Raw genomic sequence first — 25976 nt, forward strand, 5'->3', positions numbered from 1 at the left:
ACTTCTTGTATCACAGTGGAATACTCTGTTAGCCGGTCAGGCTGTCTTTCTAACCAAACTAGGCTATAGTTTGTTTTTTTGTGTGAAACCCACGTCGTAGCTTATTTATCTCCCTGTTTATCCTTTCATTTTATTGGCTTATTTTCGTGGAGATTTAACAAAGGCAAAGTTGTCTACTAATGCAAGTTATGTTCTGCTTTCAGTCAGGGTTAAGGAGGGTGGGACTAATGCCAATATTGTCAGGGTCAGGGCGAAGGCATACCCCAGTATGTTTAAAAATGAGCCAGCTTACAGGGTACAGGCTAATGATGTCAAATTAGCATACTATATATTTTTTCCCAAGATGAACTTAACACTTTGTGTGTGGTCTGAGCAACAGGCTTTGCATAAATACTTAGCCATGAACTAGTTTTACATATTTTCTTTTTTTTTTTCAGGTTGAATTGATCAGCGGATTCAACAAACCAGCTGTGCCTGTGAAGCACGTCTCGGGCACTGCTCACACCTTGTTGGCCTCCTGTATACTCTTGCTCATTACTCTAAATTAGGATACAAATCAGTCCCCCTAACCAAATGTAAGACCTCCTTACCCCAAACTTGGCACATCCCTTCTTGAGAATTAGGCCTAGGGCCCAAACCTGTCACTCTTAAAAATGAACAAGGTCAAATCCAACAAGACCTACAGTTGTCACACTTAAGTAAAAAAAGATTATGGCCATGGCCTACTTGAAATCAAATGCCCAAACCAAGAGTCAAACTGCTCATACCTGAGAAGAACAGTGGATAGAACCTTTTCCTTCAAGCATGACCATGAATATCACTCACAAGTCATGGGACAGATGGCTCTTACAGGAGCAAAATGTTTTAATTTTTTTTTGTAATGTGCCAGGAGGATTACTATCTGGAGAGAGTGCACTTTGATGCTGTCTTAAGTGGCCACAGCCCCATTGTTATGTACATAAACTTTATCATTAAAAATGTATTTCTTCATCTGTAGCTACTGTGTTCACCTTATTGATGTCCATGTTGTAAGCTAATGTAGCATCAACATTAAAGCCAAAGTTTAAATGCATTACAAGTAAAATAACTACATTGTGTTGCTTTAGAATCTATTCAGTTTATTTAATTTCCAGTTAAGAATGTGAAATGTCATGACTGACATAACTCCATGCCTAAAAGATGCAAAAAACATGCCCTCTGCCATTGGCTGAAGGGACAAGAACAATGATCTGTGTCTCATAGTCCTATAAAAAATATATAAGTATAGAATAGAAGAAAATAGAAAATCGACGCCTTTTATTTTTTACTGTACAATACAGAGATCAGCACAATGTTAATGCACAAGGAAAATAAATTACTGTATGAGTTTGTGTCCAAAGTATTGCTAATACTGTAGAAAGTACTATGGTAACAACACTGTAGAAAAAGACTTCATGTTGGATAATTATTCACCCGAAATCCAGTGTAGAATGTCAAGAACTTTGAATCATTTTTGCTTCAAGCTGAAACGGGATGCCTTGAGGATGGTATTCTCCTGCGTAAGGCGGGCGATCTCCTTCCGTGCTGCTTCTAGCTGCTCTTCCAGTGACTGAGAGTTCAGCATAGTCATGGTCAGAGTGGGGTGCTGGCTTAACAACTTGGTCTGCACTATAGGAGACAATAACAAATCAAAAACGTTCAGTTCCAACTGCATGTGTATCACATAAGTTGTATAGTATACCATGTAACCTACTACAGTGAATTTGTTTCATTAATGGAGATTACATGTTATACCCTGCTGCTACACATAGCCTATGTCTTATGCAGCAGCTGTGTGATATTTTGCAAGATGGACATAGGAAATACTTTATAAGTGTCTTACCCAGTGTCAACTCCAGCCAGGTCTAAGCTTACACTGGCATCTTCTGTCTCTCCAGCAGGTTCATTGCTGTGTATGTAATAATAAAACATTAGTTCTTGCACAACTGAATAAATCAACTCTTTGTGACAGACCTAGGTTAAACATGACATTAGGAGACGTGTGAAACAATTTTCACTAACTGACCTCTCTCCCTCTATTTCGCATTGGTCTTTTATGAGTCGTTTTTGTCCAAGCGAACAGGACACTTCCTGGCAGGAGGCACGTTTTTCCAGCCTCATCATGGTGCACAAAACACTGCTCAGTGAAATGTTTGGCACAAACTTTTGTGTTGGACGCAACGTTAATCTCCACGAACAACAAACGGCCTGCCCGTTAGCTGCAGTTAGCCTACATACAGTGACCAGGGCTTTCCCTGAAGTCAGCAAAAGACAAGCTTACTGCTTGAGACCTGGCATTTCTATCAAGGCATCATCGTAACGTTACCATACATAAATAAAACGACATCATGTTTGCGTTTGATCTAACAAGTAGCATGATAACGTTACACAGTGGCTATCTTTATAACTAACATTAGCCTGGGGTTAAGCTAACCGGTTGGCTAGCTAGATAATTATGCACTTACCTGGAAAAATGTACCGATGTCTCTTCTAATTTTTGAAATCCACTCTCTCTTCAATCTGGTGTCTGTCAGGAACCGGTGGAACGAACGTGTTTTGTCTTTTTCACGTCTTTTGTAGTAGGAATTACACCCAGGCACACAGCAGACATATTCGTAACTGATACAATCCACAACACACACAACCGTAAAGAACTCGAACTTCCCACCCTGAGCATGACGTCAAAACAAGATGGCCGCCGTGTAAATATGGTGAATAGCAGGGGTCTCAAACTCAAATGATCTGGGGGCCATTTCCGCCAATGTCATCTGATTGGAGGGCCACATCAGTGTTAAAGAATAATACAAAAAAGAACGTCTATTTCCTAAAATGCAATGTTTTTTTTCAAATACTGTATTTTCAAACACAAAACTACAAACAGAATGTGCAAGTATTTTATCTATTTTCAGACACCTGTGCTAGCAACCTTGTAGCTTATAAATAAAATAAATATTAATACAAATTATAAAAACAAACAAAAAAGCATAAAAACAGGTAGGCCTATGTGTGTGTTTCACACCAAATAAAAATATTTTCCTCTCATAACTTTTTTAAACCTGGCAATAGGCGTCAGGGTTAAGAAAGCAACACCATTGGATTTTTATATCAAATTTTCAAAAGGCCATGGCTTGAAAGTGGTCAGAGATAAAGTCCTACTGTTAATGTAAAAATCTTTGAGTATAAACAAAAGTTTATGAAGGGGGTACATTTACCCATCTAATTTGCCACTGGATGGCAAGCACCTCAAATTATGCACCTTTCAGTAAATACTGGATGAACATATTTGAGCAGGTTTACTTTCTTTTTTGTGATATTACCCACATAACAAATTAACAGGAAAACACCTAAGATGTAGGATTATACCAACAATAGTAAACTATTACTGGCCTATAACCACAAGGCCTACAATAAACCTGGTCAAATCAGTTCCTATCGAGGGTGACTTTGTAGTTCTTCAGAGCCCTATTTCTACTAGCCCTGCTGTCTGTACCACGTCCATTACGGACACTATCATCACGATTACCACTGCAACCTCCGAGCTATCGAAATAAGCATGGTATGCTTAGTTGACATCGTCGTATACACGCAAAGACGCACCTCCATTCACAGACGCACCGTGACTATCACTGTAAATAGACGATCGATCATAATCTCCAAAAGGATATTCTCCTTCAGAATCAGAATAGGTGAATAGCCTTCCCAAGACTTCATCACACGTGAACGTTTTTCAACATTTGGTGTAGGCCTATTTCTGCTTCAATTTGTGCAAAACTATGGCCTGCATCGCGTCATTACAAATGCACGTCTTCGTGTTTCTCGCGTGTAATAGGCTACAAGTATTTCCTGAAAACTTTCTGCAGCGATTTTGGGTTTGAATCAAGCTCTGCATGTCTAGCAAATAGTGGAGGAGAGTAGCCTACAAATGAGATTTGTCACCGTACTTGGATCTATCGTCTATTTTAATCAGTATCGTTGTTTGTCGCAATTAAAAATACCGTCAAGGGCCGGATTGCATTATTATTTTGACATACGTCGCGGGCCGGAATTGGGCCGGACGCGGGCCGGATTTGGCCAGCGGGCCGGGAGTTTGAGACCCTTGGTCTATAGGCTACAATTAAAGTTCCTATCGTTCACAACTACTCACAATATGCTATTGACACTAGTTAACCACAATTTGTAGCCCTATTGGTCATGTTAAGCGTTACTTGCAATGTGAAACTAAAATCTAAGATAGTAGAAAATTATGTTTGAAGACAAAATGCACCAAAAATAAAACCTCTGGAGAGGTAGACTACAAATTTGTTGTTGGATGATAAAGCAATGTACGTGCTGGTAGGCGTTTGACATGACGTTTGATGGATCCACCGGTTGGTAGGAAGGGAGGTTTTTTGGCATCATTCCCACGCTATATTCCGACACCTCCCCCCAGTGCGCATTAACACCTGTGCATAAAATAGTCCCCTGACCTAGATCATATGTGACAGTGGCGACCCACAAGAGAGGTCTCTTTAAGATTGCAAGTTTGGGAAAACTTCGGTTTCCCAGTCAGTTACAGTAGTAGCCTACAGGTGAGGGAGTGGAGGATAAAGGCCCATTCACACCAAGAACGATAACGATAACTATAACCATAACGATAAAAGCGTTCACACTGAACGATAAACAAATTCTCTCCTTGTGTTAATGAATGTGACGGTTAAAATTCAATGGGTTCTGATTGGCTATTAGCTTTTTATCGTTGTGAAAATCGCTCTGAAAGTGATCCCCAACAATATCGTTCTTCATGTCGTTATCGTTATAGTTTGTGTGAACGTCGTCATTCATATTAACGAGAACGATATTTATTTATAGCTATCGTTATCGTTCTTGGTGTGAATGGGTGGAAGACTGTGTCGGCTTTGTTTCATCAGTTGTTGGGTATGTGAGTGGAAATACATTGAACATGCTAACGCAAATACGATGCCATCAGCTAGATATAGAGGTCTACCAATCACTGGAGCAAGATAAAAAACGTCTCCCTACAGTGCTTCACCAGCCTTTAGATACACAAATAGGGCCAAAACGTATGGCTTAAAATTATTTTGTAATGACGGAAAGCGGTGCTCTCACGTGAAGAGCTGGCAGTAAGTGTTAAGTGTCAACGCTAACCAGGCGAATAAACAAACCATGAGAAGGGTAAAGTCATGTGACTTCTAGTTGTAGGCTAGTCTGTTTATGAAACGAAAGGTGCAATTTTATTATTTTTTTTAAAGAAAGCAAAATAGTGTGGAATATCCCTTTAACCAGCCTAGGCATGGTCTAGGTTGGTCCGTCCCGTTGATGGGGACTGAACCATAACCATAAAAACCCTAGCCAACCACCATCAACCTAGGCACAGTCCGTCACAAACACTCTGAATCCGACCACAGAAGTCTTAGGGCCCTATCATGACATTCTAAAGTGCATCGTCACTCGTCAAAAGTCTATTCAAATTTAGTAGGATGTCCAGTTCACATTGGGAGGGTTTTCGTCCTCAAAAGTGGAGCGCATGGCGTAACAAGGTGTTCCTAGGTCTTTTAATCAGTCATATGGGTGTGTTTGGGGTGTAACATCATTTTAAACCAATGAGAATGACATCTGTCATTCCCTTTAACGGCGCAACGCGCGATATGTCAAATAAATGCATCGGTATTTTGGCATTCAACGGCGCATTTGAAGGAGGCTGCTTGCGAGACCGTATGGAATAGTCATTCTTAAACCATGCTTTACTAAAACTTAGCATAGCCTTCACGCATTTGCACTCGTCTATTATTTGAACTCATTGGCAAAGTGAAACTAACTTCACCAAGGAGTCGGTCAACGACAAGACAGTTATATGCAGTTACTTTCACTATTGACTTACAATGGGTTACCATCGAAAACATAGGCTGGAAAAAGCAACACTTACCCTAATGTTGCTCAAATGACTGAATAAAACAACATTTATCCTGCAGAGGAGTTGCTTATATCTCGTGACAGTGCGTCTTCAGCTGTGCTCCATACGTGTTTCTCGCCTCTCCCCTAATCACTTTTAACCGTAATTACCAATTTGCAAATGATGGTGAATAACTACTCATCATGAGATGTACAGTATTTCGTAATATGTTTATTCTAATTATGTTTACCATTGTAATCGTGCAATGTGTAATGCTTTGCATGGACGTGCGCTGGTGTGCGTTCATGAATAATAGAAGGATGGTGCGTGCACCTGCCAATATGACTGTTGACATGCGCTCTTAAAATAGCATATGAACAACTCGCCATTGACTTCTGACCAGGTTTAGGTGGTGTATGATAGCGATTTTTAGACAACGCGCCAGGGCCCGCCCTAGGTTGTTAATTGCCACACCCCTGGGCGCAATGCTTAAAAAAATAAAGGTGCAAAATACCGAATTCAACTTCGCGCGACTGAAAAACGAACTGTACGCCATGCGCTGGTGCCCCAAAATATAGCCCTTAATCTAGTACTCACTTATGTGGAGATACCGCCATCTGCTGGTTTTACACCTGGCCTTCGCGGAACAAGGTTTATCCCCCTGATGTACAAAGTTAATTTGCCTGACCCCTTTACTAGCTGCTAATGAATTGACTTCTCTCCTTTTATCCTCAATTGCCGCTGCCAAACATTTCAATACCTGGTTGTGACACCATGTATACCGCCCCTGGGTGAGACTGACCTTGCACCCTGATAGGATATGGCAGAGGCTGCCCACACACAAATTTATCAATTTATGCATTTAATGCATTTATCATCCTCACCAAACCATTGACTTAAGTTATTGGGATATTTCCATCTAATCCGTCTTTTTTCCACCCCTTCCCAGTTCACCCACTGCCCTTGTTTTGCCTGTGACACTACTTTAGTACATCTTACAGTCTCCTCCTGTCTATGCATTTCCTCCACTACCATTTTCTTCTTTTCTCCTGCAGAAGCCTTGCTCCACAAGGGTTTACTTGCGTCCACCCCTAGACCCCCCCACCCATGCTGCACATGGCCCATTATATCCCTATTGCTCAATGCTGATTGAGCTTGCTTAACCCTTTCGTGCCCGTGCCGAACATTCCATTTTTGGTGCTGGATGACCTCCTCACACAAAAAACCTTATTTCTTGAGTATAATACATACCATCAATGGGATATACATACCATTGTAATCAGAAGGATCAGTTCTATGAAATGATGTAAAATACATATGGTAATGTTGATATAGTAATGAACAGTATTTGAAAATCCTCTCCAAATCACATAAAAATGAATTTTCATCATATTTCTCTACAATATAGAGAAGAATATAGAGTGTATGAAATGTTCAGCAAGTTGTGGGCTATTTAACCCTTTCGTGCCCGTGCCGAACATTCCATTTTTGGTGCTGGATGACCTCCTCACACAAAAAACCTTATTTCTTGAGTATAATACATACCATCAATGGGATATACATACCATTGTAATCAGAAGGATCAGTTCTATGAAATGATGTAAAATACATATGGTAATGTTGATATAGTAATGAACAGTATTTGAAAATCCTCTCCAAATGTATATCCGGAATTTGTCAAAATTTAATTTCATTCACATAAAAATGAATTTTCATCATATTTCTCTACAAGATAGAGAAAAATATAGAGTGTATGAAATGTTCAGCAAGTTGTGGGCTATTTAACAAAAAAGACTGTATTGGAATATCATTAACCTTTCAAAAGTTATTATAATTTTAGTGATCAGTGTAAAAAAATGCAGGAAATGGGATTTAGAATGTTGACAGAATTCACATTCACTTTCTCACCAACAACATAAAAGTATGCATAAAAACTAATAATCAAGTCAGAAACAATGGTTTAGATGTATTTGGTCTATAAGAATAAACCATTTATTTGTATATAAGCAAATGCTAATCAATAAGAATGACATTAAAAAAAAACATACTGTACCTTACCAGTAATACAGGAAGTAAGTATACTGTATTCATTGAAGACCATTTCGGAAAAGAGACATAAAATACATTTGATTCAACAAATACAACTTCCTTATATAAATCAGTATAATATGAAAATTATATACATATATAAAATTTATTATTATTCATTATAAAGCTAGGAATACAATCAACATCACTCAAAACTCAATGTGTTCTAAACATTTGAACGTGGATTACATACTTAGAACAAGCCTGTGGAGAATAAACACATACACACATATACACACAAACTCATACCCACACACACACACTTACAGAGGAGGATAGGGAAAGGTGGGGTGGGGAACCTGAAGGTTGAACACAGAAGAGCTATGACTCATTACTAAACGCATCCTCTTTTGCAGAATGCCAAATCTGACAGCAATTTGTTTATCAATAAAACAAATTTGCCTACCGTTACACTCCAGGGCCATACAAGCTACTTTAGTTTTATTATGTACGTTGTTTTATAACAAGCTCCTGCTGTACAGGAATATGTACTTGATGGAAAGACGACAGAGTAGTAGTTGGAGCAGCTGAAGGTGAGGCTGAAATTTCAACGGAAATGCCTACCAGCTGTTGTGATAGATTTCCTCCAAATTCTTTCTGGTTGTAGCTACCAAACCTAGGTTCAACACCAGATTCTGCATTGCACTGTCAAACTTGAAATAACAAGAAACTACTGACAACGGCAATGTCAATGGAGAAAAGTGCTTTCTGGTATTCTGCGTTTTTTGGAGTACACAATATGTATTCATCATTTGGTCAATGTCCCCTGATCCCTGCCAAGACTTGGTTCCCCAGTAGCAATGGATATTAGGGAGGGAAGTGAACCCCATGTAAATGATCAATCCCAGAAACCTGTGAAACTCTTCTGGGGTCTTTGTCCCATGCCCCTGCACTGTTTGCATACGATGGCCTACTAAGCACAAGCTCCCATTCCTTCCGGTTGGTAAAACCACATATGCCTGGGACAACAATGTGAGTAAAAAAGAACATAAGTCTATTTCACAGTTTTTTAGTCTGCACCATCCTACGCATGGCACATAAATCTATACCTTCTTCCTCCATCCCCTCATGGTCTTCAGCATTGTGAGCGCAAGCTCATGAGCAGTCAGCTACCTCTTCAGGCTTGCGAGAAGGTCTGTGTAGGTCTTGTCATCCTCCATCTGAAACAAGAGCGAAATCATACAAATACCTTTATTAATGTAAAAAATAAAATCACAAAACTACAGATTTGTGCATGTATGCACACAAAAGAAGAGGTAGCCTAAACTATTGAAGCATCCTCAGAATATACTCGAAATATTTCTAAGTAGGCCTATGAAAAGTCATTGTATTACACATGGGTTTAGCTACCCTAAATCTGATTGCCTGGCTGGCATCAAGATAAAGACAGATTACATTTCACCTAGTAACAAACTGCTGAAATGCAATAATGATATTTCTGACAGAATATGTGATTTCACATCATGTTTTCTATAACTAAATATTGGGAGGAGTTGTGCTTCATCTATTTCAAGTCATGAAAATGCATCATATTTACAGTCTATACTTCTCTGCATTCACTTGCGCACCCATTACTCTTGTTTGAATTTCTCGCAAACCCGTGATCACATAAAAATAACAAAAAATAACGTCGGATTGAAATGGTACATAGAGGTTATTGGAGTTGAGGTGGGTTTGAAGTTGGGTAGCAACAGTTTGTTGATCATGTCACTCGGTTTCAGGAGTTTGTTGATGTTGATTTTTTTACTAATCTGCTGCACTAGCAGGGACGAATTTGCGCAGGCTAAAAAGCGCTTAGTTACGCATTTATTTTTACTTACGCACCCTTATGCACATGGGAGAATTCCCCCTTTAATGTCTATAAACTTTATGCCTCTGACCATCCGTTTTTAATCACCAATATAAGGCCCATAAACATTATGGTAGCATAAGTAAAATGTCGCTTTGTCTGCTACTTGTTGTCTAGCTGTGTGGCATTCCGACACATCCTTAAATTCGGGACCATTAGCCTATCGCTCGTTTCAATTTGTGACCTTGTAATCGAAATTGTCGTTTGTTTATTCAAAGTCTCAAGTCCAAAGTAGCCTGTGCTATTCGAAGTGTTCGTTTATTGCACATCCTTTTTACGTCATTTTTTAGCCACTGCATACCCGTATCTGTTGGCATGTATTGTTGATAACAGACATGATAATCATCCAAACATCTTGCATCTTGACCCGTGCTTTGCCCTGATTCAGTGCTGCCAAAACTCTACTTACCCTCTTTGTCTCTGTTCTTGCGCTGTGCTGTGTGAGAGGGGGAGTGGCTACAGTAGAGCGGAGAAAGCCAATGTGTGCTTTTTTACCGATATATTTAATGATATCTTTGCATTACTAATCCAATCAACGTCAGACTTGGCACTGCACTTACTCATGCCCGTAGCCCGTCGGACGAATGGAAATAACATTTTTTTATCTGTCCCTCTCTTTTTACAGTCCCTCCCCAGGCTCCTGTGATAGAAGGCCTGGAGAGTACTACAGTCAAAGCTGGGACTACACTAAAACTAGTTTGCCTGTCACATGGAGGAAACCCACTGGCTTCCCTTCAATGGACAAAGGTCAGTATATATGAATTAGAGTAATATTCCAAAGCAGGGATGTCACTAGACCTATAACTCTATTGGGGCCATAGGCATCAGTTTAGGTGGGGATGTGATTCAACTACTTTTTGTCATGACTCATTTCGTCCCCACCACATTTTGACACCACTCGGTTAAACTAAATGAAGGACAAATTTCCAAGATTGGCAGCCTACACTGCAATAGCTGTACACTGCTTCATGCATAATGCAACAACAATGTATCTTCAATCTGAAATCGATATTATCGATTAGGGTTGGGCACCGAAACACGGTTCTAATATGGCACCGGTGCTGACGCAAACGGTAGTAACTGCATCAGATAACAACGTGGATTTCGGTGCTTCATTTCGGTGCTTAAATAGCGTTTTTTTTTTTTTTACACGAGGCATCACTGCATGTCATGCGCCATCTCTAACGTCTTGCTCTGATAGCAACACATCCAGATACAGTTAGCTAACATAAACACTGGATGTATAAACCAGAGGGGTGCGCCCCATTAGGGACAGTGTTTTACAGCTTGCGTGAGCCCAACTTTAAAGCGATATCGCGAGCTCCTGTCAAAATCTAGCAGTGGGCCTAACTACACACAAGCAAAAGGCTATTAAACAACATCAACAGTAGCCTGTACCTTACACAATATCCTTGCTAATGCGCTAACTGGCATTTATTTGAAATGTTATCAGCAAAGTTGTAAGGTGAAAACTTTATTTCACGGTGTGTTCAACATAATGACATGATATTAATCTTTCATGTGCATGAGGCCCATATAGCATCGTAATGAATATGAAGATCATGTTAAAAGTTAGCTGGCAAAAACATAAATATGTAGGTTACATACCTTATGTCACTGAGCTGTCAAAGAGGCTACGAAACCATCTCCGTGGGTTATCGCTAATTAAACTCAGCTGACTGGTGTTAGCGCATAGCCATTGCTGTTAAAATGCCTACTAGGCTAGCGCTGGAAATCTAAACACTTCAACATCGACAAGTAGCCTAACATGTTCAAAACTATTGCGTGTTATGGCATGAAATTTCTTGAAGCATTTGGGAACACACTGAAGTGACTGGAAAGTAGAGTCCCTGTTAGATTAGCTTGCTTGCAAATGCCGTTGTCCAGTTCTATGGCAAGCGGTTTTAACATACCTGATGGCAGTGGTTCTCAAACTTTTTCTTTCATTCCCCACTTTGATCAAGGGGGCATTTTCGAGCCCCACCTGTCCATCATCGCTCTAAGAAAGTGCATCAAGCTTAAAATTGTCACATTTATTGAAATAACGACAAGTTCTCTGTCCTCTTCAGCAGAGTTCAAATCAGCTGGTGCTGCAGATATAATATAAAATATAACCGCAAGCGGTGATTTACGGGGTCCGAGCAAAACGAACATGAGGTAGCATAGCTTTTTAGTTTTACATATGCTTTGATTGTTTGGGCACAATTGTTCAAAAGAAATGTGATTGGATTTCGGTTATCGGATTTCAGTTACTGGATTTCGGCTATCGGATTGGATCAAATCTTGAAAATGGGTTGTTCAAAGGGAAACAAGGATCCTGAATTGGATTAGATCACATAATCTATTCTTGGTTTTGATCTGGATAAAACCTTCACTTTGTGTTGTTCAAAACTTTTGAGTTGGATTGGAATAAATGTAATGCATAAAATTAGGATTACCCTGTGCTGTAACATTATAGTGTGCTAACCTCCACAACCTAATAGTATTCTAACAATACCCTATTCTAGTGTGCTAACCTCCACAACCCAACAGTATTCTAACAGTAGTATTCTAGTGCGCTAATCTCCACAACTCAATAGTATTCTAACAATACTCTATTCTACAGGACTATGCATTTGTCATGGGTAAGATGAAGGGTCTAATAATGGAAGGCAGTGTTTCCCACAGAATGGAATTGTATTTGTGGTGGTAGGTGAAGGGGGGTGGGGGTGGGTTCTGTGTTGGAGTCAATAAGATGAACAGCCTATAATTATACAGTTATACTTTCCTTGCACGACAAGTCCTGACAAGTAGCTGTAACGTTATAGTGTGCTAACCTCCACAACCCAACAGCATTCTATTATAGTATGCTAACCTCAACAACCCAACAGCATTCGAACACTAATGCTTCAAACGGGATTTGAACTCTCAACCTAAGGATCACCAGTACAAGACATTATCCCACTGAGACACTGTCAATCCTACATATTAGCCAGTCACATTCACATGGTGAAAATGTGTATTGGTAAACACACAACAAGAAAAACTCCAAGCATACATTCAACAATAAAATGAAGGGCTTTCCTAAAAGAAAGAAGAAATTCTGGGGCAATTAGACATTTGTAGAGATGAACACTAATGGATGAAATATAAATATGATAGGCGTAATGATGAAGGAAAAATAGTAAACAAAGAAGTTCCCCTAAATGTAATAGAGAGTCCCGGCATTCTGATTCTTGGCAACTGATGAGTGTGAATGTTGATTGGCTGATGTCATTCAGATGCTGTTCAATGGTGTGAATCTTAAATGACAAATCCTAAAGATCTAACGGGGATTTGAACACTCAACCTAAGAAACATCAGTACAAGGCATTAGCCCACTGAGCCACTGACAATCATACACATTGGGCAGTCACATTCACATGGTGAAAATGTGTGTTGGTAAATACACAAGAAAAACTCCAAGCATACATTTGACAATAAAATGAAGGACTTTCCTGAAAGAGTACACCTGAAAACTTGTTGAAATTCTGGGGCAATTAGACATTTGTAGAGAAGAACAATAATGGATGAAATATAAATATGATAGACTTAATGATGAAGGAAAAATAGTAAACAAAGAAGTTCCCCTAAATGTCAGAGTGGCTCAGCATTCTGATTCTTGGCAACTAATGACTGTGTATGTTGATTGCATGATGTCATTCAGGTGCTGTTCAATTGTGTGAATCTTCAATAACCAATAGCATTCGACCATGAGCCTAAAGTTCTACCAGGGATTTGAACTCTCAACCTAACAAACACCAGCACTTGGCATTATCCCACTGAGCCACTGCCAATCCTAGATAATAGGCAGTCACATTCACATGGTGAAAATGTGTGTTGGTAAACACACAAGAAAAACTCCAAGCATACATTTGACAATAAAATGAAGGACTTTCCTGAAAGAGTACACCTGAAAACTTGTTAAAATTCTGGGGCAATTAGACATTTGTAGAGAAGAACACTAATGGATGAAATATAAATATGATAGACTTAATGATGAAGGAAAAATAGTAAACAAAGAAGTTCCCCTAAATGTCAGAGTGTCTCAGCATTCTGATTCTTGGCAACTAATGACTGTGTATGTTGATTGCCTGATGTCATTCAGGTGCTGTTCAATGGTGTGAATCTTCAATAACCAATAGTATTCGATCTAGAGCCTAAAGCACTACCGGGGATTTGAACTCTCAACCTAACAAACACCAGCACTAGGCATTATCCCACTGAGCCACTGACAATCCTACATATTTTGCCGTCACATTCACATGGTGAAAATGTGTGTTGGCAAACACACAACATCAAGAAAATTCCTAGCATACATTTGACAATAGAATTAAGGGCTTTATAAAAAAGAGTACAGATCTGAAAATGTGCACTGTTAATGGTATCCACCTAATGATGGTTGTATGGTTGTTATCCAAGAAAAAAAAATACTCATATAGGTGATCTAGGATAAATGGGCTGAGTGGTCGAACTTTATTGGCCTATATCTCTGAAATGGAACAACATATCCAAATTATTTTGATAACTTTTGTGAGGCTTTGTCTAAACATTGTCTGTGAGAATTTTGGTGAAGATTTGATAATTTTTGAAGCCTGTGAAACCTTTTATGATGTTTGGCTTTTCTCTGAAATTGTGGCAAAAGTAAACATTTTTAGAGCATAAGACCAGGGTGAAAAAGATGCATCTGAATGTAGATATTAATATGATGAAAGAATTTTGAGTCTAAATCTGGTAAGGAGAAATAAGCGTTTTTGACAAGAGCGCCACCTTTGGGTGCAGTACCCCACATTTTGGGTTATGGGTAGTGGGGGGTACTGGTAACAAGATTCGTATGCGCTCTTCCTCCAAGAAGAGGTGACACAGAGCTCAAACACGCGTGAGAGCACTTTACCTCGGGAAAGCCACCTTGCCTCGCTGTGAAACAGTAGGCTACAGCAGCTGTGTGGTCAGCTCCCATCTCCTTGCAAAGTTTGGGGAACAGACGCGCTTTTAAGGGCTGGGTCTGGATCAGGGGCGGAGCCAGACATTGTAAACATTCGGGGCTTAGCCCATTTTTTTTTTTTTTTAAATAACCCCTTAAACTAGATGTACCGCAGAGCGGTACAAAATATGACCGCCGCCCAGTCCAGCACATTTTTTCCACAAAAAGAAATCACGCTGAAAGGCCTATATGATTCTAACTGTCTCACTAAATTGCATTATCCACACTCAATTCTCACTGGTATCTGCTAGACAACAAGTACCAAAACATGATTAGTTCATAGATTTCACATGTAAAATTCATTTTATACAACCCCACCTCCATCTTGCCTGTTCATAATTATGAGAAATTCTTGATTGTTTGTGTTATGATTATGTTATGTGTGTGTGTGTGTGTGTGTGTGTGTGTGTGTGTGTGTGTGTGTGTGTGTGTGTGTGTGTGTGTGTGTGTGTGTGTGTGTGTGTGTGTGCGTGCCTGCGTATGTGCCTGTGCATGGAAGCGTACATTTGTCTACTGTGTGAGTATGTGTCATACACAGTGCTGGCCCAAGCCTTTTGGGGGCCCTAAGCAGAATTTGATTTGGGGGCCCCCTCCCATAACGCAGTCACCTGTGCTTGGCGATAATTGACAACTTCACACTATAATGTCATATTATAAATTAATACAGTGAGGTTATGTATTAATACAGCGACTGATTATGAACTACTGTCCCCCTGGACACAGATGCATAAGGACCCTCTCCCCCTACCCTGTTTGTGCAAATGTGGGTACAAACGTGTGTGTGTGTGTGTGTGTGTGTGTGTGTGTGTGTGTGTGTGTGTGTGGGGGGGGGGGGGGGGGTTAGATGTGATTTCCTGTATTCTGGTGCATTTTTGGGATGGTCAGCTGGAGAAGGGCAGTACCTAAATTTGTTCAGATTCATAGCCTTTTGCTTTTTGACTTATTGGTAGTGAATTCACACAACTACTTGGGGTTCAGGGTCCCTTGACCTCTTGGGCTCGGTAGGCTCATTCAGTAATCCATCCTTGCTCACATGCCAAAAATGTTTTGGGGCTCCAATCTAGACTTCTGGCCCCATGTGCTTGGTAAACCAATGTATTAATATAGTTGTTATTTACACCAACCCTGTCACCTTTTAATCTTAGAGGGTACTAAAATCACAGATTTATTTGAAACATTCATATTCAAAGTGAAGCACTAAGGGTGGTTTACTGAAGTTGAATTGACAAATAACAAAATACAACAGCATTTGTATTTGTTGTAAACAAGTACATCAGTTTAATGACTTGTTTTTCAACAGATTTGCTGAACAAATCCGCAAATGTGCATTAAATGAGCAATTTTCAACTACAAAATAAAAACAAAATAGACAAACATTAATAATCAAAAATAAAATGTCCCAAAAAATAGATAATTATTCCTACTTCGTTCCTGGTTTTTAGGCATCTGCAACTCTGCAGTGGACGAACCTGCAATGATTAAATAAATACATAAATAAATAAAAAAAAACGATGTTAAATGTGTCATGTCATATTAACAGGCTATGTAACCATTTGCCATCAAGAAAACCTCACCTTCTGGTAGAGTTAGGTAGAGGTAGAGATGTGCTCCAAAGGACTTCAACAGTGTCTCTGAAAAAAAAAAATATTGCATAAGTGCATAGTTGATCGAGCAGAATGAGTTTATTTTGCTATCATTACTTACACTCAAATAACAAGCAATTCCACATGTAACAATTCATATTCTATTGGCAAATGAGGCATAATCAAAAGAGTATACTTAATTGCAGTATGGTGAACGCTTAACATGGTGATCTACTGCAGCCTAAATATTAGGGTAGCACCGCTACATCACTTGCCACTATCTTAATCAAATGTAAGTTTATTTTCGTCACAGAAGTCTCCCCACCCAACATGGTATATTTTCTCAAACACTACCATCTCTCTCCAAAGATCTTAGAGCAGAGCGCACGTACTGTTCCATCTTTGCCTATGAAGCTGGAACGTTACCGATGCCCAGAGTCGCGCTAGTCAGTGGGTTGGGTTGGGACTGGGAGCCTGGGCTTAGTCTGTTGTTGCTATCAGACTTACCACTATGTCACATATTATAGAGCAGTAATAAACTATCAACACTTTCAGGTGCGAAATCAGAAACAATCCCTCTGTGGTAAATTTTCCTTCAGCTACGTTTTCATGTAGCTACTGTAGTGCTAATGTCCACTTCAGTCAGCTAGCTAACTTTAATTTACAACATAATAAGCCCACCTAGAGCTAGGGTACATGCTTGATTGAACATCCAAAACAATCCCAATATCCTTGACATCTGAAATACATCTAGATAAATATATATTAATGGGAGACATTTCTCTGTTGATGGCGGAGATTTAGCTCTGGTGATGGCTTATATTAGATCATGACAGCTAGCTAGCTACCTCAAGCACAAAACATACTGTAAATAATCATGCAAAACATACCTGTATCTTGCTCGTTTTTCTCCTCCTCTGTCATTTTCTTCGTTCTGTTTTCGGCACCAGAGGGATACGTCCTTTTTTGTGACTTGTCTTAACATTACCGTCTCTTCCGATTGTTGAACTTGATGCAGTGTCTGCACGAATTGTATATGCACCCGAGGTGTCTACTTTATGCGCGTGACTCAAAGGCTGGCAGACACAGTAGCAGTAGGCAGGCATATTGATCATGAAATCATAATTTTCTTGATTTGAATGATAATTGTTTCATTTCATTCATTGATGTCACTTGTTTACGTTATTTATTATGTAAAAAAAAAAAAAGAAACTCGATTGGGGGCCCCCTGGTGGCCAGGAGGCCCCAAGCAGCCGCTTAGTTCGCTTATGCCTCGGGCCGGCCCTGGTCATACGTATGATTACTGTGAATGTGTGTGTGTGTGTGTGTGTATCTGTTTGTGCACATGTGTGCACATGAACTGGGTTAACATGACCCCTGGAGGCAAATATACGGAAAATGGTCATCCTAGGCCCTACAGTTCTCAAGATATTCACAGAGAACTGTGTCTGGCCTACCCTCCTTTCGGGGGGTCCAGTCCAGCGGGGGGGCTACAGATCAAAACGAAAAATGACAGTTCCATGCTATCCATGTGGGGGTACATGCCCACCAAGTTTTGTGTACCCTGGTCTTTCAGTGTCCCGGGAATCCTTGTTGGTGTACGTCACTAAATGTACACATAAATTGTTTTATTGTAAGGCCCCCCATGAACGAAAGTACATAAAACTTGGCATGCATTCGGAGGGTGTCATAATGATCCTACACTTTCAATTTCATGCAGTTTTGACCATGTCAGCCAGAGATATTGTGATGAAAACACCTAACACCTAACCTTTTTGCTTTTTAATTTTTAACTAGGTGGCGCTATACATGAAATAAGTGGTAATGGGATTGGTTGACATGGCCCCTTCAGATCAACATACAAAAAAAAGGTGGACCTCCTAGGCCCTACGGTTCTCGAGATATTCACAGAAAACTGTCTCCGGCCACCTACAGGCCAGTTGGTGTATAGTAACATAAATGAATTTATTGTGTGGCCCCCCATGAACGGAATTCCACGAAACTTGGCGTGCATTCAGAGGGTGTCATAATGATCCTACACTTCCAATTTCGTGCAGTTTTGACTATGTTGAGTCACAGATACCTGCGATTACAACACCTCATTTTTACTTTTTTGTGTTTAACTAGGTGGCGCTATACATGAAATGAGTGGTTATGGAATGGGTTGACATGGCCCCTTGAGATCAACATACAAAAAAAAAATGGTCCTCCTAAACCTTACGGTTCTCGAGATATTCACAGAAAACTGTGTCTGCCCTACCCTCCTTTCAGGGGGTGCAGTCCAGCGGGGGGGCTACAGATCAAAACGAAAAACGATGGTTCCATGCTATCCATATGGGGTTACATGCCCACCAAGTTTCGTCTACCCCGGTCTTTCAGTGTCCCGGGAATCATTGACGGAAATTTGGACATGCGAAAAAGAAAAAAAAATAAATAAATCTGACTAAACCTATATGACCGCCGCTTTGCTGCGCGGCGGTCATAATAATGACTTCTAGTGAATTTGGACACATTGAGACTTGAATGTTAGTTTCACATTTTTTAACAGATTCAAGGTATCTGACTGGCACTACACTGTGTAAAATTATAGTTTTGGGTCTTTCAAGAGGCAATATCTGTTCATATCTGTTTAGCATGTACTTAATTAAGCGTTTCTTATGGTTTGTATATTATAGTATTTGTTTATTTTCATTAGTCTATTGTTTGATATGACATTATTGTTTATTATTGCTATTCTCCTTCTTCCTCTTCCCTGATCTCATCTGTGTGACAAATATATAGAATATCTTATACTATAATATACATAATATTATGATATATTTTACAGTATGGCCAGTCATCATGATACAAAGGTATTTTAGAAGGAATGCATTATCATCTTGACATAGGCGTTTCTAAATTATATTAATTTTGTAATTTAGCAAGATTATTCATAGGTTTCATCAGGTCCCTTTACACAGGTGCATAAAATCAAGCACCTAGATTATGAATGCAGACTGCATGGTGCTTGATTAACACACTTATGGAAAGGGCCCTTTCCTCTCAATATATAATTAGTTAGGCAGCCAAAACAACATAACATGACTTTTATATTTATGTGGACTCTTGGATTATAAGATCTGTGGTGGTGGATAGGATATCAACAAGGTTTTAAGGTAGGCTAACAGTTAACATTCTTTTGTGCAACATGACACTGAAAAGTTGACATGGGCAGATAACTGTTAATGGGTTTTTCTGACATTTCAAAACAGTGTAGCCTAATTTATTACAAGACGAGGATCACTTTGTTTTGGGAGCTGGAATTTCTTATTCTGCAGTAGGCTTAGCTAGCCTATGAGAGTACGGAATTTGCCTTTACCGCCGACGAACGAGGACATTTAACGTTAACGTTAAGCATTTAGTGCTAGGGAGCTAGCCAAGTAGCCTAACGTTAGCCTGTCTAACTGACTGAAAGCTCTTAACGTGAAATCACCAACCTGAAACAACACTATCCGTCAGTTCACTGGGCGATGCTGTTGCTTGAACGGAGCTGGGTGGTCTTTTGAAAAACTTTCTAATATCCAAAACGTTTCAACAACATGTACACAAAGTGTTTTATCACAGACTGTAAAAGTGACAGACTTCTGACAGAGGCTTTTTGGAACACCGAAGCCATGACGTAGCGTTGTCAAGGCAGCATTTTCACTGGATCTAAACAAATCAATCTAACCATTGAAATCACCATAGCGGATAGCCCAGAGACCTGGCATAGATCGTGTAGCAAGTCAAATTATTTTTCAAATTGGGCTTTGAAAATAAGGGAGATATTTCCTCAGTAATAGAGCATTTGTGACATTTATAGAGAAACCGAGGGGAAGTTATATTGGAAATAAGAATTGCCGGGAATTTAAAACACTAAAAAAAGATTCGGGGCTTTTGAAAAAAGATTCGGGGCTTAAGCCCCCTAAGCCACACCCTAGCTCCGCCACTGATCTGGATGATATTCACCACTCTCACAACCTTGTTCAAAATCTCATTCAGATCGGGACTAAGCTACCTTGACACGAATGCTTCCCTATGAATAACTCAGTGCGTCCAGGCCTAGGCTACAGATAAAAAAAGAAATAAAAAACTCCTGTTTTCAGCCAGTTCGCGCCCCACCTGGCATGTCTCCGCGACCCAGTAGTGGGTCGCGACCAAGGGGGCAGGCGAATTCCCGGAAGTAGAAGCATCGATGTAGTGGTGGTTATCAACTCTCTGCTAACCCCATAGAACGCCCATTCATTTAGGATTTTTTTGAACTCCCATAACTTCATATAACATATATCATGTGCCGATATTTTAGCTTCTGTGTTATCTACATACACAATAAAAGGCAAAACAAGACTCGACTACCTCGTACGTAACGTTAGGTTCCCATAAGAAGATTGTTTAGCATGTCCGGTTGAAGGGAAGCTAACGCACTGAAGGGAGATAACCGTATTGTTTGGATAAGAAGCGTAGTCCAGCCAGCACGGAAACTCGTGAACAAAGCTATGTAGCCTACAATAGCATTGTATGTTAAGGTAAAGCATAGAGGCAAGTAAACCTAATGAAAAACAGTAGTTTTACCGTTAGGTAGTCTAACGATAATCACTTCAGAGGTTTTGAGATTGGATTGAGAAGCTATAACTTTTTTGTTTTGTTTTACCATGACTGTTTTTGAAGATGATCATGTGTGGTAGTTTCAACATTAAACGACTTGATATCATATTAATAATAATACATAAATAAATGTTTAACTTTGATGACTTTGAAGGCGAAGGAAGTGTGAGAAGCATTTCTGTGTATCTATCATATGAGTTACAAGATTCAGTTCGATGGCTAACGTCACGAAGTTAAGTGCGAGTCTGCGCAGTACTGGGGGGACCAACTGAAAAATGACTCAGTGCCCTCCCATTGAGAACGACGGAGTCTGTTCGTCCATTTCTTTTACTGTCTATGGTCGCGACCCACAGTTTGAGAAACGCTGCCTAATGGCAAACAGGCTACACTGGGTAAACTTGAAAGCAGAGCTTACCATTGTGTGTGTATGCATGGCAAGCTCTTTGTTTTAACATTTAAATGTATTATTCGTAGGAGCAATGAGATATTGATAGTAAATTGAATATAACAGTTCAATTTCATGCTCAAATTTGTCTTATCAATAAAAAAAGAGATCGTCTTTCATGAAATATGAAGTGTTGCCTGTTACTTACTTGTGTAAACATTCTGGGAAGTGATCAGCAAGATCTGGCGAGACAGCCACCTAGTAATAGACCCACGAAAATGGCCTGGTTTTGACCTGACGTGCATGCGTCACTGATTCGACCCAAAGCGGCAACCGAGTTATGATAAAATGTCCAGATAAAATGTCCAGATTGTGCGTTTTCATGAGTTTCACGATCGTCATATATTTCATTTCCATTAATCAGAGTTCCCAAAATCACATATAAGGTGTATTAGAGTGTCTAGTTTCGTAATTTAAAAAAAAAGCTAAAAACTTAATATTACGTTTTTGGCACTCAACGCATGGAAAGGAAAAACGTAATATTACGTTTTTGGCACTCAATGAGTTAAAACATTTTAAAAACTAAGTACCGGTTCAGGCACCGTTTCGGCACCGTTTTAAAAGTATTGATTTAGCACCGAAACCCAAACGATACCCAACCCTATTATCGATATACTGCTGTAAAGTTCAATCTACATGAAATGTAATCATATTCTGCACACACCTCTGTGTCCATCTCCACACCCATTACTCTCGGTGGAATATCTCACAAACTCCTCACTCATCACATGGCAAACCATATATTAGACCTTAAAGAAGCCCTATCCAGGTCTGGTTATTCCTTCGCTGTTACTGGGTTTTCGCCTGATTTGGGCTTCCATTTTTCACGACATAGCTCCCCCTGCAGCTTCGGTAGCAAGTGACTGCTACGCTAAACCCCCACTAGCTAGCGAGTTAGCCATCTGTAAGAAGAACGCCTTCAGAAATGATATATATATATAGCCTCGGAAACATAGAGACGTCGAGCTATATCATCATTTAAAGGAGCTAGTGTGGACAAGTAGGGTGAAGAGTTAAATGGTAATGATATTATTACATACTCGTTAATCTGACTCCATTTGATTAATAATTTGTATCACCAATCAATTACCAAGTAACTAGTCTCTCAGCTATGGAGGAGAATGGCATGGCACACTACGGGAATTGAAGATATACTATTGGTAGGCAAATGAACAATTTAATAGGCATTAAGTCTTAAAGGTAAATGTAACCAATATCACTTCAGTTGAATGTACAAGTAAACGTACATAGTCTACTGTAACATAGAAGCAAATGTTAATAAAGGAAACTTAACCAATTCACAGAGGTAAACTTGACAAGTTAGAGATAACTGATACACCAGATAAAACAATACAAACCCAGAGATAGGAAAGGGGGAGAGAGAAAGAGGGAGAGAGAGAAAGGGGGAAAAGAGAGAGACCCAGAGAAGAGGTCCAAGATGGAAAAGAGGAGAAGATGGGAAAAGAAACCCCAAGATGGGAAAGAAGACAGAAGAAGAGAAGAGCCTGGAGGACCAGAGCCTCCACTTTTATCATTCACTTGGGCCACCCCCGACTCATCAGAGCCTTTGTTGTCTGAGGTGGATGGGTGTGGCCCAGGTGGATATCACAACTTTATGCTACAGTTTAATTCTTAATCTACAACTATACACAGATACATTCAATTGTACCAAAACCATAATCAGACTGTTGCCCACATTACAAGTATTAATTCAAGACCAAACATGAATGTATTATTCACAACACATATTTACAGAGCAATACTGTATGATAATGAGGTTGGCCTATCTCACCAAAAGATATCAAGTAGGCCCAGGACTGAGCTATCTCTCAGTAGTGGGGCCAGAACAAGGAACAAATGGTCACACTTTATGCATGAGCGGGTGTTGGGGATCTTTGGCCATGGCCAGCTAAGACAATACAGATCAAACACAGGCATCCACACATGTAAATTGAATGCAAAAAGGCATTCTTTAGAAATGCATAAGGTTTGGGCAAAAGACGGGCCTTACACCATCAAGAAACCAAGCTAAACACATACAGGGCTCACAATAAAACGGTCGAGCAAACACATTGTTCAAGAGACTATCAAACCACGAAGTTCACCCAAGGGTAGGCTACTTACAATTTCAACAGCAACAAAGCCAAGTCGGAGTCCGTTTTGCAGTCTTCTTAGAAACTACAATCTGACTACATTTTCGAGGCGCGATTGGATACTTCCGCTGAGTCACATCCGGATGTGTTCGGACCGCGACCAGAAAGTTGCATATTAGTTTTTTTCCGTGGAGAAGCACTAGGGGGAGACGAGGCACCCACCAAACAACCCAAAAACTGTTGTAGAACCATCAGAACGACTCTCAACCTGCATAATTTAGGTCATTTTTGCTAAAATTGTTGCATAGGGCTTCTTTAACGAAGATGAGGATATAAAGCGGTCCTCTACAGTAGGCCATTCCTGAGTAATTCAGTATTGATATTGCAGCACATTTCTACATGGTCTCCAAACTTTGGGCTGAAATTCTAATGTAATAGCAACCCAAAATAATGAACTTTCTTTCCGTATCAAAGAATCAAACATCGGTCATGGGATGCACAGATCAACTGTGCCTTTGGCTACTTAACATCTTCACATGTGCAAGCATAGCTTACTTCAGGTCACAGGAGTATAAGGCACATTCTTCCTCCAATGCTTCAGTGAATAAAATTATTGGTAACACTTTATTTTAAGGTTCACATGTTAGCCACCAATACATACCTAATTAATACCTGTATTAGTGACTTGTAAGGCATGTTAGGCAACATTAACCATTTGTTAGGTGTGTATTCACAAATTTCTTGTTCATGACGAATTAGGCCTTTATTATTGATATAATCTTAATAATGACCTTGTAAGCCTTGATCTCTACATACTAATTAGTAGTAAGTACCAAAATAGAATATGCATAACCTACTTGTATACTGTCTGAATAAATCCCAAATAGTAGAACAGTTGTAGAATAAGCAAGTGTATGGCTCAACCTCATTGCTGCATTTCACTGCCCAGGTTGCTGTGTGAAATAGCACTTAATAACTGGGAGATTGGCTCCCATTCTAAAGTGGAAACTAGTTCCTTGGCAGCAAGCACATTATTTAGCATGAATAAAATATTTGTCAGTATATAGGCTATATTTTTGTCATATTTTTGCTAAGCCATTGAGCCACCATCATTATTTGTATATTGCCAGATTCTTCACAAATAGGAATATATATTTCTATTGGCATTCAGATAGAAAGTACTCAAGGATATGTACAATACGCACACCGTTTTCAATTGCATGGGAGAGAAAGCACGCACAGCTCTAATGTGGTTGTTGGCTTCTGGTAGTACCTTGCTAATTCACTTACTTACAAACAACAGGATTCAGACAGGACTAACAGAGAGACAAACTGACAAAAGACAGAGGAACAGGGGAGTAGAAATACACAGACCAATAGAAACGGACAGGTAGGAACTGGCAGGCAGGCTCTGGCATGGCACAAGCAGACAAAGTCTGGACAGAGTCGGCCAGGACGACAAACTCAGACACGACAGACTCAGACACAATAGACTCAGACTTAGGGGCAGGGGAAGGAACAGGAACGAAGACAGTGACTGGGATGGTGACTGGGATTGTAACGGGGACAGTGACTGGGGATGGGACTGGGAACAGAGACACAGACAGGGACAGTAATGGGCACAGTGACTGGAACAGAGACAGGCATGGTGACTGGGACAGAGACAGGCACGGTGACTGGGACAGAGACAGGCACGGTGACTGGGACAGAGACAGGCATGGTGACTGGGACAGAGACAGGCACGGTGACTGGAACAGAGACAGGCATGGTGACTGGAACAGAGACAGGATTGGACAAGACAGGGGAGACAGTGGTGCGTTTGTGAAATGTACATATTTGATACGTGTGCTATTTGTTTTTGCATGTTATTTTCTATCACATTTACTTGCTTGGCCAGGTGGGGGCGCAATGCAAGGCAGGCCCATTGGGTGTCATCATAATCATAATATATATTAACATGAGAAATTTCAGACCATTCATTTTAAGCAAGGAACATTTCTGATACACTTCCTAGTAGGCTAGATGGTGGCACTATGTTAGGCATGGAAATTACACATGTGAATATCATCACAATAATGATATCCATATTTCAGTAAAGTTTCAGATCAATCAGTTAAGGTATTGCCCATTTCTGGCACATTTCCTGCTTGGCCAGGTGGTGGCGCCAGGAAAGCAGGCAGATTGTGTGTCTAGATATTATCACAATCATAATATCTACTAACCTAAGAAGTTTCAGGGTGTTCATTCAGATTACTTTCTGCTACTTTACATTTTACTGTGATGGCATTCAGTAGGTGGCGCTAAAGAGAGGAGGAGAAAAACACAAACCCCAGACTATGTAGGAAGAACAGTGTGGGGACAGGAAAAAAACACCTCAGCAACATA

General features: G+C 39.9%; 1 protein-coding gene across 1 annotated transcript in view; it reads left to right on the forward strand.

Annotated features, from left to right (window-relative positions):
- nphs1 (NPHS1 adhesion molecule, nephrin) overlaps positions 1–25976 on the forward strand; it is a 266694-nt gene that overhangs the window by 79235 nt on the left and 161483 nt on the right. Inside the window, exon 10 of the mRNA XM_076281324.1 lies at positions 10471–10592. Coding sequence (XP_076137439.1) covers positions 10471–10592 — 122 coding nt within the window. The remainder of the gene's footprint in view (positions 1–10470; positions 10593–25976) is intronic.

Source organism: Alosa pseudoharengus, unplaced genomic scaffold (assembly GCF_046254945.1).
Source record: "Alosa pseudoharengus isolate Yale_2024_CS ecotype anadromous, Long Island Sound unplaced genomic scaffold, YU_APseudo_1.1 YU_APseudo_1.1_scf_12, whole genome shotgun sequence".
Taxonomy (NCBI): domain Eukaryota; kingdom Metazoa; phylum Chordata; class Actinopteri; order Clupeiformes; family Clupeidae; genus Alosa; species Alosa pseudoharengus.